Source organism: Meles meles, chromosome 18 (genome assembly GCF_922984935.1).
Source record: "Meles meles chromosome 18, mMelMel3.1 paternal haplotype, whole genome shotgun sequence".
Classification (NCBI taxonomy): domain Eukaryota; kingdom Metazoa; phylum Chordata; class Mammalia; order Carnivora; family Mustelidae; genus Meles; species Meles meles.
The window spans coordinates 53,171,835-53,190,320 of NC_060083.1; the positions used below are offsets into that span (position 1 = coordinate 53,171,835).

General features: G+C 41.9%; 1 protein-coding gene across 2 annotated transcripts in view; it reads right to left on the reverse strand.

Moving 5' to 3' along the window:
- LOC123929371 (ABC-type organic anion transporter ABCA8-like) overlaps positions 1-3,960 on the reverse strand; it is a 65,997-nt gene extending 62,037 nt beyond the window's left edge. For both annotated transcript variants that reach the window (XM_045984944.1, XM_045984943.1), the window contains exons 1-2: positions 3,804-3,960; positions 56-157 (exon numbers count right to left, since the gene is read on the reverse strand). In XM_045984944.1, coding sequence (XP_045840900.1) covers positions 56-104 — 49 coding nt within the window. In that variant the 5' untranslated portion in view covers positions 105-157; positions 3,804-3,960. The remainder of the gene's footprint in view (positions 1-55; positions 158-3,803) is intronic.
- Between the last annotated feature and the right edge of the window lie 14,526 nt (positions 3,961-18,486).

The following is an 18,486-nucleotide window of genomic DNA, read 5'->3' on the forward strand; positions in this document are numbered from 1 at the left end:
GGGAATATATGTTTCCATATTGTAAATAAGAAGTAACAGGGATACTGAATCATACCATAAAGGACTCTCTTTTCAGTCTCCATTTTTTCAGAAGGTTCTTGCATAATAATGCCCAAGTCTGTTGACACACACTTATCTCTCTCTTCATCATTTTGCCCTGTTTAGCAAGAAAAAAAAGGAGAAGATAACATTAATGGGACATCTTCATGAGAAGATACACCCTGCAAACAGAAAAGGGCCAGCCTGATCGTTGCAATCTGTGAGTTCTAAGGTTAGCACGTTATGACTCCCCTGGCTTTCTTTTCTCCCCGCTTCCAAACTCTTTACTCTCTTATTTTTTTGGTCATGCATTGTGTCAGTGATCAATGTATTGCCTCAAAATTCATTCTTTGCAGCCTGCTCTCTGAAAATGGGTCTGGGGTTTTTAAACAGTTTTCTTTGCTAGCCGGCATGATGGAAAGCTTTGTCAGTAGGGAAGACTGAATAGACATCGCAGGAAGAAGAGGCTTTCCTTTTTGGTCTCAGAGTGGTTCATTTTTCCTATTCCTAGAGCCCCCCCCCCCCCCCCCCCGCTCTGACTAAATGATTTTCTCCAATGCAAAATGCCGGGATGGTGAAAGTTTCCCTGTGTGTTTTCAATAGCTCTTGACTCAAGATCAGGAATGTGGCGGCTCTAGAGTTTCCCCCCCCAGAGTTTTGTTTCCTTTAGAATCCCTGTTGCGAAGTCAGTGCCCTCCTTGTGCCCATGGCTTGACCGTCAGTGGGTTGCAACACCACCTACCCAAACACACCTTAGCTGACACAACATGACCTTGCTATGAAGTAAAAAGCAACTGCCATCTACCACCATGGCTGGGTGAGAAACCTCCCTCTCCCTAAGCAAAGGTGAGTTGCTGCTGAGATTTGTTTGGGAAGCCAGCAATGACAAAAAGCAGAGATAGGCTGTCACTCAAGGACGGGAGAAGCAGCTCTCACATATCCAAGACTTCCCAACAGCTACAAGGATAGATTGTACAACAGGCCACAACACAAGTCTTAGCAAATTGAGATTATACTAAGTATCTTTTCTGACCATGAGGTAGGAAACTAGAAATCAGCAACAAAAGAGAAGCTGAAAGAACACTGAATCAGTGATCAAACACCTCTCAACAAAGAAAAGCCCAGGACCAGATGGCTTCTCTGGTGAATTCTACTAAACATTTAGAAAAGAATGAAAGGCGCCTGGGTGGCTCAGTCAATTAAGCCTCTGCCTTTGGCTCAGGTCATGAACAAACCCAGAGTCCTGGGATCGAGCCCCACATCAGGGTGTCTGCTCAGTGGGGAGTCTGCTTCTCCTTCTCCTTCTCCCTCTGCTCCTACCCCCTACCCCCTCTTCATGTTCTCTTGCTCTCTATCTCTCTCAAATAAATAAATAAAATCTTTTTAAAAAAATAAAAAAGAGATTTTTTTAAATGTGCGTGTGATTAAGAAAGGGTGGTGCATAAACAAGGAATCTTGGAACACTGAAAAAATAAAATTAAATTAAAAAAAATAAAATACGGAGTTTTTCTGTGTATTAAAAACAGAAAAAAAGTGAAAGTTTCATAATTTATTTTTAGAAATCCAAGCTGTAGATGCTTGGATTTAGTCAAGTGAATTTAGTCATGTATAAATTTTCATTTTGGATGATCTTTCACTATGTTTTATTCTCACTTGAAGCCTGCTTTTTTTTAAATAATTTTTTATTTTTTTAATTTCTTTTCAGTGTACCAGAATTCATTGTTTATGCACCACACCCAGCGCTCCATGCAATCTGTGCCCTCCATAATACCCACCCCCAGGCTCACCCAACCTCCCACCCCCGCCCCTTCAAGACCCTCAGGCTGGTTTTCAGAGTCCACAGTCTCTCATGGTTTTACTCTGTTTCTAGTTTTAGTCATACTACCTCCTATTGAAATTTATCAAGTTTCCTCCCATGGTTTCTTCCGGCCCCAAAGATACAAAAGATACTTATAAAAGCTATCCTTTTGATGCTTACTCCTAATTTGGGGGCTTTCCTGGAAAAATATATTTGTTCTTGTGGTGTCCTCATCTGTCATTGGCCTCCCATGAGCATGGCAGGGATGTGACTTGGGTGGCTGAGTCAGGACTTCAGAGCACAGAGCCAGCGGCTCCACCATGAACTGGCTCTTAAGTCCCGAATTTGAGGCAAGTGTTCTCCTCCTCCCACTTGTCTGTCATGTTGGCCAGGGATAGGAAACCACAGGGTTGCCATGAACTTCCCCATCATGATGAGGAATAGATGTGCCCTCGCCTGAAGCTGTCATTCCATTCATGCCTCAGGATGACACCGAGGGCTCTGCTACTTTCTAGAGACAGTGCTCAAGGAAGATGTCCAGAAGCCAGTTCTGATGGGAGCCACATTAGCCAAGACAACCTCAGAGAGCACTTCCATTGGGAAAGATCTAGACATGTCTGCTGATGAGGCTGAGAGGCACGTGTAGGGGGAAGCGGGCTCCCGTGAAGAGGTTAGAAAGTCCAGGCAATGGCAGTTGGTGAGAGGAAGATAGTTCCCAGAGGGCACCCCACCTCACCCCCCCCCCCCAAAAAGGCATTAGGTTAGGTATCCAGGGATATGGGATTGACGATCCCTATAGGCCGTTCCTAGTGCAGTGACTTCGGTGTGACTTTTTTTTTTTAAGATTTTATTTATTTATTTGACAGAGAGAAATCACAAGAGAGGCAGGCAGAGAGAGAGGAAGGGAAGCAGGCTCTCCGCTAAGCAGAGAGCCCGTTGTGGGACTCGATCCCAGGACCCTGAGATTATGACCTGAGCCGAAGGCAGTGGCTCAACCCACTGAGCCACCCAGGCGCCCTTCCGTGTGACATTTTTAAGGGGGCTGTGCAAGGCTGGGCAGGAGAATCAGCTGGCCAAAGACCAAAGAGGTGATCTCTCACTGTGGAATCTGCTGCAGCCCAATATAGCACAGAAACTTCCGTCTGGCTCCAGTCCCTTTGATTTTCCGTCGGAAATGAGTATTCATTTCCTCCCAACTCATGGATGTTCTGTAGTTTATCAAAAGACTAACAACAACCTGAACTCCTTACTATCATGCAGTAGACAGTTCCAGGTTGTGAGGACTCTTGAGTTTTCTCCTCTTAGACGGTTGTTAAATTCAGAACAAAATGCTTGAACTCTCTGTTTATGGAAATAAAGTGCATTTGAAATAGTATTGTGATAAGGAAACATGGCATTTTTCTATTCTGATTCAGGACATTCTGTGCATAGAGCAAAAGATTCTGGATAGCATCTAACGTTTCCCAAATTCTCAGAGCCTAAGAATGAGAGCCAGAGACAAGACAAATATTTCTGTAAATGCTTCTGGTAAACAGTCTCAGAGTCATAGAACAGTTTATCCAAAATGCCCTCACATTATTGTGCAACAAAAGTAAATAACTATCACTTTGAAAACAACTCAGGTTTACAAATCAATTCTCAAGATAGTCAGTTCTTCCCTAATTTTTAAAGCAAATTTTGGCCTATTTCCACACTCAGTTTCTGGTTAAAAATCATTTAGCAGTTGCATACTCTTTCATAAAACACTATATTCTAACTCTGTGCTTTCACTTACATCATATTAAACACTGAGTATTCAAAAACATCAAAACAGTTCTTTAGTTTTCAAAATGATTTTCCCATAAAGGGTCAGCATTCAGTTCCTAAAGGCTTATTTTTAATTTTGCAAGAGGAAAAAAAAAAAAAAAGCAAAGAAGAAAACCCCCAAATGCAAATCAGAACAGGGAAAAAATAACAGTGAACTTACTTTTGAGACCTTTAAAGCCAAGACTGGAGAAGCACAGTTTATCCACTGACCTCCTTATTTAGAAGAAAACAATTCACATTTTCCCCTGGTTTCTACGACATCTCCAGACTCTGCTTTAACTGTTTGACTTCTGTGAGAAGTTCCTGCGAGGGCTGCCTTCCGAAGTTACAGCCTGTGCTCTGGGGGTTCTGCCAAACATCACATTCACGTGATCCCTCTTGGACGCTGATCTCATTTGCATTCGGCCAGTTCCTGCAGAGCCCAGTGACATTTACACTTGGTGGCCTGGTCATATCATATTATAAGGATCAATCTTATCAGGGAGATCCAGGATTCCTAAGCTTTTGTCTATTCTGTCCCAGGTAACTGTTGGCTAACATCAGCATTTAAAGCAGTTCCTTTGAAGACAAAGTAAACCAGTGAATCAGAGAAAAGCTCCTCTCCACACAGAGCACTCCCCAGCCTGACTGACATCGCCACTTGGATAATCAGGGTTTTCATTTCTTTTTCTCATTTCTACTCAGCTCAGAATATTTCTAATCTCCTTCATGACTTCATCTTTGACCCATGAATTACTGAAACGTGGGTTAATTTCCAAGTGTTTGGAGATGCTCCTGTTATCTTTTTGTTGTTGATTTCTAGTTTAATTGTAGGATGGTCAAAAAATTTATTTTGTGTGTCAGATTCATGAGGGCTTGTTTTATGGTCCCAGGATATGATCTGTCTTGGTGAATATTCCACACGCACGTGAGGAGACGTGTGTTCAGCTGAGTGTGTGGAGTGTTACACAGGTATCCGTTAGATCTAGTTGGTTGATGGTGTTCAGTTTTTCTATATTTTTGCTGGTTTTCTGTTTATGAGGTCTGCTGATTACTGAGAGAGGAGTATTGAAGGTTTCAACAAAAATTATGGCTTTTTCTGTTTCCCTTCCAGATCTCACTAGTCTTGTCCAATCCACTTTGATGCTGCGGTGTTAGGTACATACATAGTTGGAACTGGTATGTCTTCTTGGTGAATTGGCCTTTTTGTCATTATGTAATGATGCCCATCTCTATTCCTGGCGACATTCTGTGCTCTGAAGTTTACTTTGTCTGATTTTAATATAACCATTCCCATTTCCTTTTGATTGCTTCCCACCTTCTTATTTTCTCTCTTTCTTTTTTTTTTAAGATTTTATTTATTTATTTGACATACAGAGAGCACAAGTAGGCAGAGAGGCAGGCGGGGCGGGGCAGGCTCCCCGCTGAGTAGAGAGCCCGATGCGGGGCTTGATCCCAGGACCCTGAGACCATGACCTGAGCCGAAGGCAGAGGCTTTAACCCACTGTGTCACCCAGGTGCCCCATTGATTGCTTCCCATCTTCTTATTTTCAACTATCCATATCATTCTATATGAAGTGAGCTTCTTTTAGACAGCCTACGGTGAGGTCATTTTTGGTCATTTGTTTAAGGTCCCCCCTCCCTTTATTTGACAGAGTGAGAGAGCATAAGCAGGGCGGACAGTGGGGAGAGAGAGGGAGAAGCAGACTCCCTGCTGAGCAGAGAGCTCGATGCGGGGCTCGATCCCAGGACTCTGGGATCATGACCTGAGCCAAAGGCAGATGGCTAACCATCTGAGCCACCCAGGCACCCCTGTTTGTTTAAATCCAATCTGATAACACATGTCTTTTCACTGGTGTGTGTAGACCAGTTACATTTAACCTATCTACTGATCTTTCAGGATTCAGGTCTGCCACATTGGTATGTGTTTTCTCTGCTTTTCATTCTTCTGTTTCTCATTTCCTGCCTTCTTTTGTCTTATCTGAAAGTTTTAAGTATTCCAATTAACCCACTGTGATGTTAGACCGTATATATTTGCATAGTGATTTTAGCAATTGCTCTAGGGATTACAAGAGACACATTTAACATTACACAGTCTACTTAGTAGCGATATTTTTACTACTTTAAGTAGAAAGTAGAAGGCTTAACCACCATTTAGGGGCAGAACTGGTAGGCTGCCAACAGCTGCTTAATAGCTACAACCAGAATGAGTCAATAATGGAGAGTAAGAGGAAGTCACCGTCACTTCAAAAAAAAGTTATTATTCCTTGTGTAGTTCCCAGTCCTGAGCTAATTTGCAGGTCCAGAATCTTCCAGAAGGAAGGATCTCAAGACAAGTATATACACTCTGATGGCTTCCCCTAGTCCTTACTCAAAGCGACCTATAGCCATTTACTTGGATGACAGTGCACTGGCTGAAGGAAAAAAGTCCTCAGACATTTCAAGAGCTATTAGGTATAGGGCCTAAATGGACACTGATACCTAGAAAACCAAAATGACACTAAGGCTTCAGTGTTAGAATGGACACAGGAAGTCAAAGTAATAAATGGAGTTATGGTCCAAGCCCAGCTTTATGTGGTCCCACTGGGTCTATGAACACACCCAGTGGCCATTTCTCTAACACCAGGTTTATCATTGGAATTAATATACTTGGGGATGCCTGGGTGGCTCAGTCAGTTAAGCGTCTACCTTTGGCTCACATCATGATCCCAGGTCCTGGGATCGAGTCCCATGTTGGGCTCCCTCAGTGGGGAGCCTGCTTCCCCTTTTCTCTTCTGCCAGGCTCCCTGCCTGCATGAGCACTATCTGTCTGAAAAATAAAGAAATGAAATCTTAATCAATCAATCTATCTATCTATCTATCTATATCTATATACACACACACATACTTGGGATTGGGACTAACCCTCATGTTGGGTCCTGAGCTTGTTGCGTAAGAAGTCTCACATAATGGGGAAGGGAAAGGGACACTTTGGTTCAATTCCCTCAACCCACCCTCAGCCAAGACACTGAATCAAGAACAATACTGCATCTTGAGGAGAGGAAAAGTAGAGATCATTAATGACATACAGAACACAAGGAAGTGTATCTACCACATCGTCATTTGATTTACCGGTCTTATCCTTCCAGAAACCAGGTGGATCCTGAAGAACAACCAGATCATGGGAAGCTTAAACAGGCAGTGACAGCTGCTTTGTCAGACACGGTATCTGTGCCTGGAACAGGTCTGTGACAGTCTGTTAGTGATTCGTTTCTATTCGGATGGGAAAAGAGTTCACATTCAGGTAAGTTACACAGTAATAGTCCTTGGTGGTTTTGCTTCAGGGTATGTTCACCCTCTTGCCTCTGTTAGAGTCTAAGAGATCTAGAGTGTCTCCCAGAACATCATATTGATACATCGATAACATCATGCTGATCGATCAGGACAAGGAGAGATGACGAGGGCACCACTGGCGATATGGGGAAGACGAAAATGCTGCAGAGAGTACGAGACAAATCCTCTGAGGATGAGGACCCCATGATGTCACTGAAGGCGTTCTGGGTCCAGTGGTCCGGGGTGCTCGGCATATCTCCTCCAAAGTAAAAGATGAATTGCCACATCTTTCATCCTCTACCAACGGAAGACCGGTACCGATATCACTTTGTGGGCTCCAGAGGCACCACATTCATCATCTAGCAATACTGTGGAATACTTCGACAGGGAAGGCTGCCATCTTTGAGTGAGGCCCGCAGTAGGAACGGACTTCACTTCAGAGTGTTCTGCAAACACTTGCCACTTCCGTCTTGCGATCTACAGGCCCTATGGTAAAGGAGAGGTCAACGGTGGGAAAATTCTGTTAAAATGAGAACGTTTTCTTCTGTGGGCTTCTTGTCCTTAGAGAACACCCATCTGTGACCTCTCTACCAGTGAAGATTTTAGGAATTAATGGAAATCACTTTGTGTCTCAAGGTCACACACGGTATGAATGTGCATTCTGCTTTCGTAGAAAATTTGCATAAGGGGCTTCATGGCTTACAAAATTTCCACCTGAGGTTTCTCCAATGAGTAAATAAGACTAAGAGGACACTAGACTCAGTAAGGTTACCGGTTTAGGGCTTTACTCTCAACCACGCAGGTAGAAAGAAACCAGTGTCATCTCAGAGGACGTGGGATTTAAAATTCCAAATTCGATGTGTAATCTGCAGTAGCAAATAGATTGTTGAGGGCTATATTCAAACCAATCACCATTTATGGTTTTGGGGGGGTTTTGGTTTTGTTTTGACTTTTATCATAAACCTAAAGGTGTTCCAGGAGATAACTGGAATTAGTATTTAGTTTTTATATTTAGCACATAGGATAACCCTCAAGGTAAGATCCAACATTGACCTAAATGAGATCTGCACGTTTTTAAAGTTGAGCCCTGTGCATTTGTCAGTTTGATCTATTATCAAAGACAACTATCTATTATCTGTCTATCTATCCTCCCTCTCTGTCTTTCTGCCCCACCCTCCCATCTATCTCTATCCATCTACCTGCCTATATTTGTTATGACAGGGCGGTCTTCTCAATGTCATCACTGACTTTACCCCAACCCCTGCCCTTCTTCAGGCATGAAGACTCATCTCGGCATCTCTTTGTAAAATCATAACATGAGTTCCACAACAGTTGATACCAAATAATTGGTATAATCATTCAACATTAAGGCATCATATTAAAGCTACAAACATAATCCTCCTACAAAACCACAGAGGTGTAAACAGAACCATAAGGTCTTTGGGCTTTATGGGCTTCCTGCGGGAGCTTCCACTTCATCAAGGAATCCATTTTCTCATCAAAATCAGCCAAATCCTGCTCCCTGCAGAGCTCTGGGACTGCTGTCCTCCTCCAGATGGAATTTCTAACTCCAACAAGATGGAACTATTGTGAAGAGTGCATACATTTTACACCCTAAAGTAATGTAACATTATGTATCAACTCAATTTCAACTAAAAAAAAAAATTCATACATTTTTGTATCCAGATGATCTGAAAAAGCAACAAAGTACCAATGTTAAGGAACAAGATAAAGTAACAAAATTTCATGGACCAAGTTTGTCACAAAGTTAAAATACATAATACATTTGCTTCTGTTTGAGAAAACAAAAGTGCTTAGATAAGGCATCTGGACTTAAAGGTTCCTTCCTGCACATGAGCCAGTGTTTTAACATTCAGCACAGTAGCAGGAAATGGTGGGTGGAAGGAACGTTTGAAAAAGGAAGCATCAGAAGATTATAGAACTGGTTATCTATGGTTTTTTAGAGCAGCTATCCTTTCGTGTTTCTTTCCAGAAACCACTGCAGCTGGCCCTTAATTGGGTTGAACGCCCTTGCTGTTGACCAAAGGGAAGGGAAGTGAGAACCCAAAGAAGAGCCCAACAGATTGAAAATACACCACCAACAGTGGTGGGTCCATCCTGGCCACAGTGCCAATTGGAGGACAGTGACCCATAACCATGTCTCTGAGACAGTCGAGGTGCTTAGCTTAATCAAAGAATGGGTAGAAGATGTGTCCCTGTGACCACAGTTGCTCTGAAAAGCAGTCAGAGGTCTTCCAGAACCAGATAAACATACATGACTGCCTTGGACAAGGTGACAAGCAAAAAAAGATATCACTGAGCAATAACAAGGAAAATAGCACAACCAGGAAGTTCTGACCAGCAAAGCCCATGCGCTAACATAGCAAGAAAGACAAAAAACTGCAAGACTGATCTGGAGGGAATGCTCAAGGTTGCTCAGTTGTCAAGTGCAACCAACCAAAGGAGAATGTGTGATTGGCATCTAGATGAGTGGCCTGTTTCTTAATCCATGGTGTAAATCAATAAAAGAATATCAATTACAAAGGGATGTATCTTATATTTTGCGCTCGATGTGTGTGTCTCTACACTCCACAAAAGTCTCCTTTGATGAATATACGTAACTGGGAATTCAATTAATTAGGTTTTATCTTATCTTGTACCAGCATACATGCAAAATGGCAAAACAAACAGAGCAAGAGACGAAACCATCCCCACAACAATACACATGACTATAAACAGAATGCCACAGTGTCTTGGTTGCATGTTCTCGAATTTCATGTTGAGGTTTTTACATTTTCCATATGATGGTCAAATTCAATGGATCACATAATGGATTATTTTAATGTTTGAAATTATCTGCTCCCTGGAGTCTCATTTCAATCTTCTATCTCTTACCTGCTTTTAATTTGAAGATAGGCTGGGTAAATGTAGCCTATTCTCCCCAGGAAATGTATAGACCACTGGGGAAGAACCCCTGGGAGACTAGAGGGAGGCTAGCCTCTGGGTTGCCAGGCTACCACCTATGACAAGTGCAAATCTGTGGAAAACTTCTTTCTAGTCTTTATATGGTAAATATGAATGACTCTGTTTATTATGGTCACAAAGACTAGAGTGAACTCATGGTAAAGAAAAGGTTCTGGATCACTAGAAGGATTTAGGGGGCAAAAGGTAAATCCAGTCAGTTTAGCATCTCAGGGTCCTTGGAAGGAAGCAGGTAGCACCAAACCAACTGCCTTTTTGACATCTCTTACCTTACTTTCTAAGATGCATACTGGCCCCTGGACATCACTACTCCAATCAAGAGCTCAATGTCCTGAAGACACCCACAGTTTCCTAAAAGTTCCAAGTATATGGAAATCTAGCTCTATTCTCTCTTCCCTCCATCTTTGCCAGATCAGGCCATATTCCCAAGCATAGGGGCAACATGGATGATTTTCTGATTAGAAGACTGAAAATATTTAAGAATTCAGCATGAAATTCTGTTCAGAAATGTTCAATATTCTTAGTCTGTTACTTAGATTAATAGACCACATTTGAAAATCAGAAAGCATTATATTCCCTTTCATAAGCTTCTATTCCATGTTTCTGTGGGGCAAGAAACCTCACTGACAATGCTTCTCTATGGTACCTTTGTGATATTCTCGTATTAATGAGCTGTACCCTTAATTGAGTTATGATGTTGCTTTCATATTACTGTGGTAGACGTGAAGTTCTTTCATTGAATCCTCCATTCAAGGAAGAAATCGTTGCCTAGCTCTGGGGCACAGGATCGGTAGACAGCTGCCAGCTGTCAGTTCCTTCTGGATCCACCTTCCCTGCAAGGGAAGGTCATAGTCTTCCCAGGGCCACTTGTATCCAGTGACTGAATGAAGCTGGGATACAAAACCCAGCTGTTCCAACCTGATTTGGACAACTTTGCAGGCAGAATTCATCTGGAGCCCTCTGCCAGGTTACCCGAGGCTTTTTTACTCTGATATCACAATTCCACATCCCTTTTTCTCCCTTTCCCTTTCTTTTAAAAGACATGAATCCTGGGGTGCCTGGATGGCTCAGTGGATTAAAGCCTCTGCCTTCTGCTCAAGTCATGATCTCAGGGTCCTGGGATCGAGCCCTGCATCGGGCTCTCTGCTCAGCAGGAAGCCTGCTTCCCTCTCTCTCTGCCTGCCTCCCTGCCTACTTGTGATCTCTCTCTCTCTCTGTCAAATAAATAAATAAAATCTTAAAAAAAAAGACATGAATCCCTAATTGATTATCTTGCACTCAAAATGCCAATTCAGTGTCATGAACTAGAGAAGCAAACATTTACAATGTGAAATGGTCCAAGAAAGTGGGCAAGGAGATGTACTTCTGACACTGGATGGCTCACTTCCTTGCTGGAAATGGAAACCCCCCCCCTTATTTGGGTCGTCTGGTGGTAGGAGAATGGAGACCCATGCTCGGGGAGGTGGTGGACCAAGGGTTCAAACTTTCACGATTGGAGAATGAGGAAATGCACTGGTGGAAAGGGATGCACTAGCACATACAAACCTCTAAGACATTGGAGACAAGAGTGAAGATATTGGATGGCTACTACTAAACACCGTTAGCTCACGGTAGCTGAGGCCCAGTAATAGATAACTGGAAACCACATGTGAAAACTTCAATTGCACACAAAACCCCATGGTGGTAATAAAGTTCCCTCTGCTCTCACATACAGAGAAGTTTCCTCCTTTTTTTTTTTTTTTGATAAGTTTCCTTATTTGTAAAGCACACAAATGACAGTAAGATCTCCATGCACAATTTCAGGTCTGTACTCTATGATTACACTCTGATACTGGCTAAAATGCACTCTTAACCCTCAGGTGAGGAGTAGTAGTTGGGCTACCAAAATAAGGTGCAAAATCTCACCACAAACGCACGGGGACATTTCAATGATTTTTCTGGCTGTGATATTGAAAAGGGGAACCTTCTGCATCTGTTCTGTGGAGTACCTCCTGCTGGCCAGATGACCCCTCTATCACTTCCATATTCTTTGCTCCAGTTAAAATTTCAGAGCTCTCATTAATCAGTATATGCCACAATTCACTGGCTTTGATTCTTTCTTTTCTCATGCATAAATGATTTACAGATGATTGAACCACTCAGTTCTGAGCCCTGTGCCCTTTTGCAAATATTCACAGACCCATGAACTTCCAGCAGAAGTTTGCTGATGCTTCTGATTTTAGACAAGAGATCACAGATTGGGTCAATTCACTGTTTCTACTTCAACTCTACAAAAAGCCAGGTTCACTTCTTAGCAGAAACCATGCAAGTCAATAGCCAATGGAGCCACATTATTGGAGTGGAGCAAAAAAATTAATCTGCTTAGATTTCTAACGAAGTAACAATATCTACCAAAAAGGAAGACGAAAGAAATACTTTTCAGAAAAACAAAAAAGTAGCTGATAGAACTGGGCACATGGCAACAACAACAACAACAACAAAAAAGATACATAATGTCAGCCCTAGAGAAGCCACTGGAAGTAAATAAGAAAGAAAGGAAGCTAATAGGACAATAGTATACATAAAGTAGAATACTAAAAGTGTCAAATCAGTTTCTTTGAAAAACGGAAAAAAAAGAAAGAGTAAGCAGATGGGAAATCAAAAATATCATGGTAGCTTTAATTCAACTAATTTCAACAACAACACTAAATACGAATGATCAAAACACTCCAGTTAGAAGAGAGATTTCTGGACTTAATATTAAAAGTGTGGCATAAATATATGTTATCAACAAAAAAATGAAAGCCCACTTATTTAAAGACTCAAAGATGAAAACTGAAACTAAATGAGGACTAAAACTAAACAAAACAAAACAAAACAAAACCCTGAAACTAAAAAACCAAAATGGGAAAGCTACCCTATGGACTTATTACAGGGAAACTGGAGTGGTTCCATTAATATGATACATACTGGACTTCAGGACAAGAATTACTGCAGCCACAGAGGACTATTTCCTAATAATAGGGGGTTTATTCATTAAAATACATGAAAAACCTAAATGTACAGAGTCCTAAGAGCAGAACTTGAAAACTCATGAGTGAAAAAATAGAACTCCTACCAGACTTATTTGTTTAATAAAAATGAGTGTAAAAAAGAAAAAAAAAGGAAAAAACAGAACTGAAAAGACCAATTAAAAGTCCACAGTTATTAAAAAAAAAAAAAAGTCCACAGTTCTTGGTGGAGATTAGGTAGAACCTAAAAGGCGGTCTATCTGGAAACTGCACAACTTTCTACTAAACATCTCTTGAGTGGAAAGAGACACAAAATGGGAAGTTTCTGATTTTATAAAAGGTAGTGTTTATAAAACGCTATAGGTAGAATCAGTGGCATATATTTAGGTAAGTGATGGATGGAAATTTCACCGCCTTAAATAGTGTTGGCCCGCACCCTCAGGAGCTATCTGGGGGAAATCTGAAACTTGCCCCCGGCGACCCCCCACCCCACCCCGCACCTCCCAGCAAGGCCAGCAAGGCAGAGGGCCAGGAAACATGAAAACACAGGGAGGCCACTCCATAGCAGATGGCCAGTTTAAAAGCAAGGGGACAGACTTACTTAGGAAACTTGTCTTGCATGCTGCCAGACTAGGAGATCTCCACACCCTTGGCCAGAATCTTAATTGTTTACACAAAGTCCTTAACAAGGTTCAGTCGTGTATACCCTCCATGGGGTCTCAACAGCACGTCACTCTCTGAAGGCTGAGACCTTCAAAATGGCTCTGGTGTGGCCGAGGCAGGTGGGTCACACATTCCAGGGACAGGGGAGGAGCGAGCAGCCTGGGATTGTTAGGGCCAGCCCCAGGGGCTTGGGGCAGTCCTGTCCTCCTCATGACCTCCTCCAACATATACTCCTATTGGAAAAAAGAAAACAAAAGAAACATTCAATTTCCAACACAGAAAGCTAGTAAAATCACAACAAAATAAACTAGAAAAAAAGCCAAAGCAAAGAGACAGGGGGGAGAAAAGTGAAGATTAATAAGTGGAGAATGGAAAACAGTAGATCTAACTAATTAACCAAAACTTTTTAATAAATGAACATTTAAAAATATGTAAACCGCTTGCTAACTTAATTATTTGGGGGCTCAAAAGGAAATGTAGATTAAAATGAAATATTTTTTTAGGGCCACCTAGGTGGCTCAGTCAGTTAAGCGTCTGCCTTTGGCTCAGGTCATGATCCCAGGGACTGAAATCCAGCCCACCACCAGCTTCCCACTCAGGAGGCATCTGCTTCTCCCTCTCCCTCACCTCTCCTTCCCGCTCATGCTCTCTCTCTCTCTCAAACAAATAAGTAAAAAAATCTTTAAAAAACAAAATATTTTCAAAAATAGAATAAAAATATGTACAGATATACATACATACACACATACATACATGTGTGTTTTCACAGATGTTTGGAAATTATGTAATGCAATTCTAAGTAAGAAATGGGATCCAGAAAAGATGACACAATGATATGTTTAAAAATATATCAAAATGAAAAATTAGAAAACGTTATTTCTTAATGATAATGAAAATACAATGTATTAAACTCAGGATTATATCTAAAGTAATGATTAGAGGTCGATTGATAGCTCTAAAGGCATTTATTGGAAGAGGTTGAACATCAATGACCAAAGATTCCGTCTTAAGAAGCTAGAAAAAGAATAGCAAATTTAACCCAACAGAGAAGTCTATTTGCCCCAAAGAGAAAGACCAAAACAGCCAGAATTTGATTCTTGAAAAATAACGATAAAAAATTGTTAGTCTACTAGGAGGGCTGAGTAAGAAAATAGAGAACAAATTACTTGTATCAGGAATGAAAAAGAAAGTTTCTTTATAAATCCCATTCCTACCAAAAATAATGAGTGTGACGAAGTTCTAGAACCTAGGTGAGGTTCGGTGGGGTGAGGTCCGGAGCCAATGACCAAGAAAGAATTCTTGAGACATCTTTGGTGCAAAATGGTGGTTTATTAAAGCACGGGGACAGGACCCATGGGCAGGAAGAGCTGCTGCCCCGGGGATGTGAGGAGTGGTTGGTTATATACACAGGAGTTGGGTAGGTGAGGACAAAGGGGGTGTTCAGAAGGGCTATCTGGGTAAAGAAGACTGTCAGGATATTGAAGTCCTGGTTACTATCAAGCCAAGGCAGTTTTCCCTCTAATGAGGCACTAACATGAAGACAATTGGGAGTCTCCTGGTGGCATGTCACATTCCTGCTATCAAGCATCCTTGTTAGTGAGATTTGGGTTTAGAAGAAATTTAACTTCATTTACATTTCCTTCTACCTCAGCCTCCTTCAGTTTTGTTTATGGAGGGGAGGGTGATGTTAGGGCTTGAGGAACTGAGTTATGTGCCTCTGGAAATTGGGCTATCGATAAGGTAACTTCTTTGTTGTAAATCTCAAGGACTTTTGTAAACCAAGGGAGACTCCTGCCTTAAAGGATTGTGATCTCTGCAAGTTAACTATTTGTTTTTCTTTTAGGGCAGTCAGGGGTGCCTGAGGAATGTCACACATATTGCCGAGGGGAGCTGGTGGAGAGGGGGTGCAAGGTGCCAGCTTTTGCTTTGTCCTCAGCCAGCCTCCTGCTCCCTCAAGGGTCCCTCAGGCACCCCTGACTGCCCTAAAAGAAAAACAAATAGTTAACTTGCAGAGATCACAATCCTTTAAGGCAGGAGTCTCCCTTGGTTTACAAAAGTCCTTGAGATTTACAACAAAGAAGTTACCTTATCGATAGCCCAATTTCCAGAGGCACATAACTCAGTTCCTCAAGCCCTAACATCACCCTCCCCTCCATAAACAAAACTGAAGGAGGCTGAGGTAGAAGGAAATGTAAATGAAGTTAAATTTCTTCTAAACCCAAATCTCACTAACAAGGATGCTTGATAGCAGGAATGTGACATGCCACCAGGAGACTCCCAATTGTCTTCATGTTAGTGCCTCATTAGAGGGAAAACTGCCTTGGCTTGATAGTAACCAGGACTTCAATATCCTGACAGTCTTCTTTACCCAGATAGCCCTTCTGAACACCCCCTTTGTCCTCACCTACCCAACTCCTGTGTATATAACCAACCACTCCTCACATCCCCGGGGCAGCAGCTCTTCCTGCCCATGGGTCCTGTCCCCGTGCTTTAATAAACCACCATTTTGCACCAAAGATGTCTCAAGAATTCTTTCTTGGTCATTGGCTCCGGACCTCACCCCACCGAACCTCACCTAGGTTCTAGAACTTCATGATTATAAACTACTGCATCTTAATAAATTTGAAAATTCAGATTAAATGAGAAATCCTTAAAAATGCAACCTACAAAAAGTAACACAAGAAGCAATAAACAAAAAATCTGTATCTTTGGGGTAAATAATATATAATTCTATATCAATTTAAGTCATTGAATGCATCACCACAATCCTTTCCTTGGAGGGGAGGAGGGAAATATCCAGGTCTAGATGGAAAATGTTTCTAAATACTTAAGGAAGGACTGGTATGCTCTTACAGAAACTTTTCAAAAAATAAAAGGAATACATATGTCAAGACTTAACTTACTGCTAGACTGGATGGGCTCATGTTATCTCCAGGGACGTTGGAAGTTGGCTACTGACTCTTGGACCTCTTGGACAAGAGAAGACTAGAAGGTCCAGCTAGTAATTTGCTTAAAATGTGAATTGCCCTTGCCGGTACCTGGGGCCATCCTGCCTTCTTTGTGTGGAGATGTTGAGGTGATAGTTTACATCTAATCTAACCAATTACACAGCTTGGTTTGGATAAATCACTTGTAGGGGATAAATGTGCTCTGATAGACTTTTACCTGGGCTTTCCTGAAGCCAATATTCCTCGCACTTATTTTGGTGGCTGATAATTAAAATACAAAGAGTAACCCTTGTGACTGAAAAAGGATGGTGAGGATTTACTTCTGGAATTCTCTCAGGCCCCAGATAATTTGCCTGCCCTTTGTTTCCCCTCTTGTTCCTTACAGAAATACACCCAAAGAGTCTTGTGCGTTCTTTCAATTATCTACCTCTACATTTATGGAATTGGCACTGTGTACAAGATTTTTAACAATATCCTTGGTGCCACAATTTTAATAATGGCTGTAGCTTTGTTTGGGAGAGAGACAAATGGGAATACGTTGTCGAAGGAGAAGGAGAAGGTGTTCTAGAACCACCGATGCCACCTGGGTTCATCCCTGGGGTGAAATTGCAGTCATGGACTTATCTGGGGTTATCTGGGGTTTTGGGGTTGGTATATCTATGACCAAAGATGAATTAAAAGCACATTGTCAAAGAAATTCAAGCCAAGGTCAGCCAAGAAAATGGTTCCTTGGCTTCTTTGGGATCTTTCACCAAGAATGAAAGTGGCTAAGAAACAGCCCAAGGCCACTGGAACTGCTGAGTTATGGCTGGTGATTCAGTCTGTAAGGGAGGGACATAACATCTTAAAGGAGTTTGGGGAAAATTGTTTTGATGGGAGTACTGTCCCTGTCCAACCAATGGCCACCAAGAATCAAGACTACCTAAACATGGGGAGATAGCAAAGGGTTAGGCTGCTTTGTGAGCAAACTTACAGAGCTCCCTTCCTCTTGACCATCCATTGAAGTGGATTTTACACACGAATATGAAAGAACTTTTTTTTGCACCAGATATGCCCAAGTGGAAAGGAATGCTCGGTCTTACTCAGACCATCAGGTGGTACCAGCTTTTGTAGGAATTTGTATCAAGGGACAAATTCCCAATCCCCAGTTTGGGGATTGTGGGTAAGTACGGTAAAGGTGGAGGTTGTATAAAGTACACTAAGACAGGAATTGTGCAACCCCAGATATGAAGTGGGATACACCTTCTGAGGCTGCCGAAATGTTGGGAATGCAAGCCAACGTGGTAACTAACTGGTGACATGGTAACTGGTGAGTCTTCAATTTCTTTAGACATGGTAACTGGTGAATCTTCAATTTCTTGTTTTTTTTTTTTAAAGATTTTATTTATTTATTTGAAAGAGAGAGATCACAAGTAGGCAGAGAGACAGGCAGAGAGAGAGAGGAGGAAGCAGGCTCCCCGCCAAGCAGAGAGCCCCATGCGGGACTCAATCCCAGGACCCTGAGATTATGACCTAAGCTGAAAGCAGAGGCTTAACCCACTGAGCCACCCAGGCACCCTTCAATTTCTTTTTATTTTGTCTTTACCTCAGTTCATGTGGGATGCTGTCATAAAAGGGCTTCCCACTGTTTGGTCCCTCAAAGACCTTTTTGTCTGGGGGAATAAGCTGGGGGGAAGGAAGTAGTTGTAGACGTCCTCACCCAGCTACCACAAATGTGCCTGAATAATGGGGAGGAAGTGTCCATCATTTGGAAGAAAGAAAATAGAATAAAAATGTGAAAAAAACAAAACAAAAAAACCCCTTGGAATAACTAAGTCATGTAGGTTGTGTAGAAGGTTAAGTAAAAATGGAAGAAATGGATAGAGTAATTACTAAAATTGGAATGGAAAGCTAGAGATTAGATGATCCAGATGTTCCACCAACACTTAGAACCGCAACAGGGCCATGGTAGATGTGCGCCATTTATGCT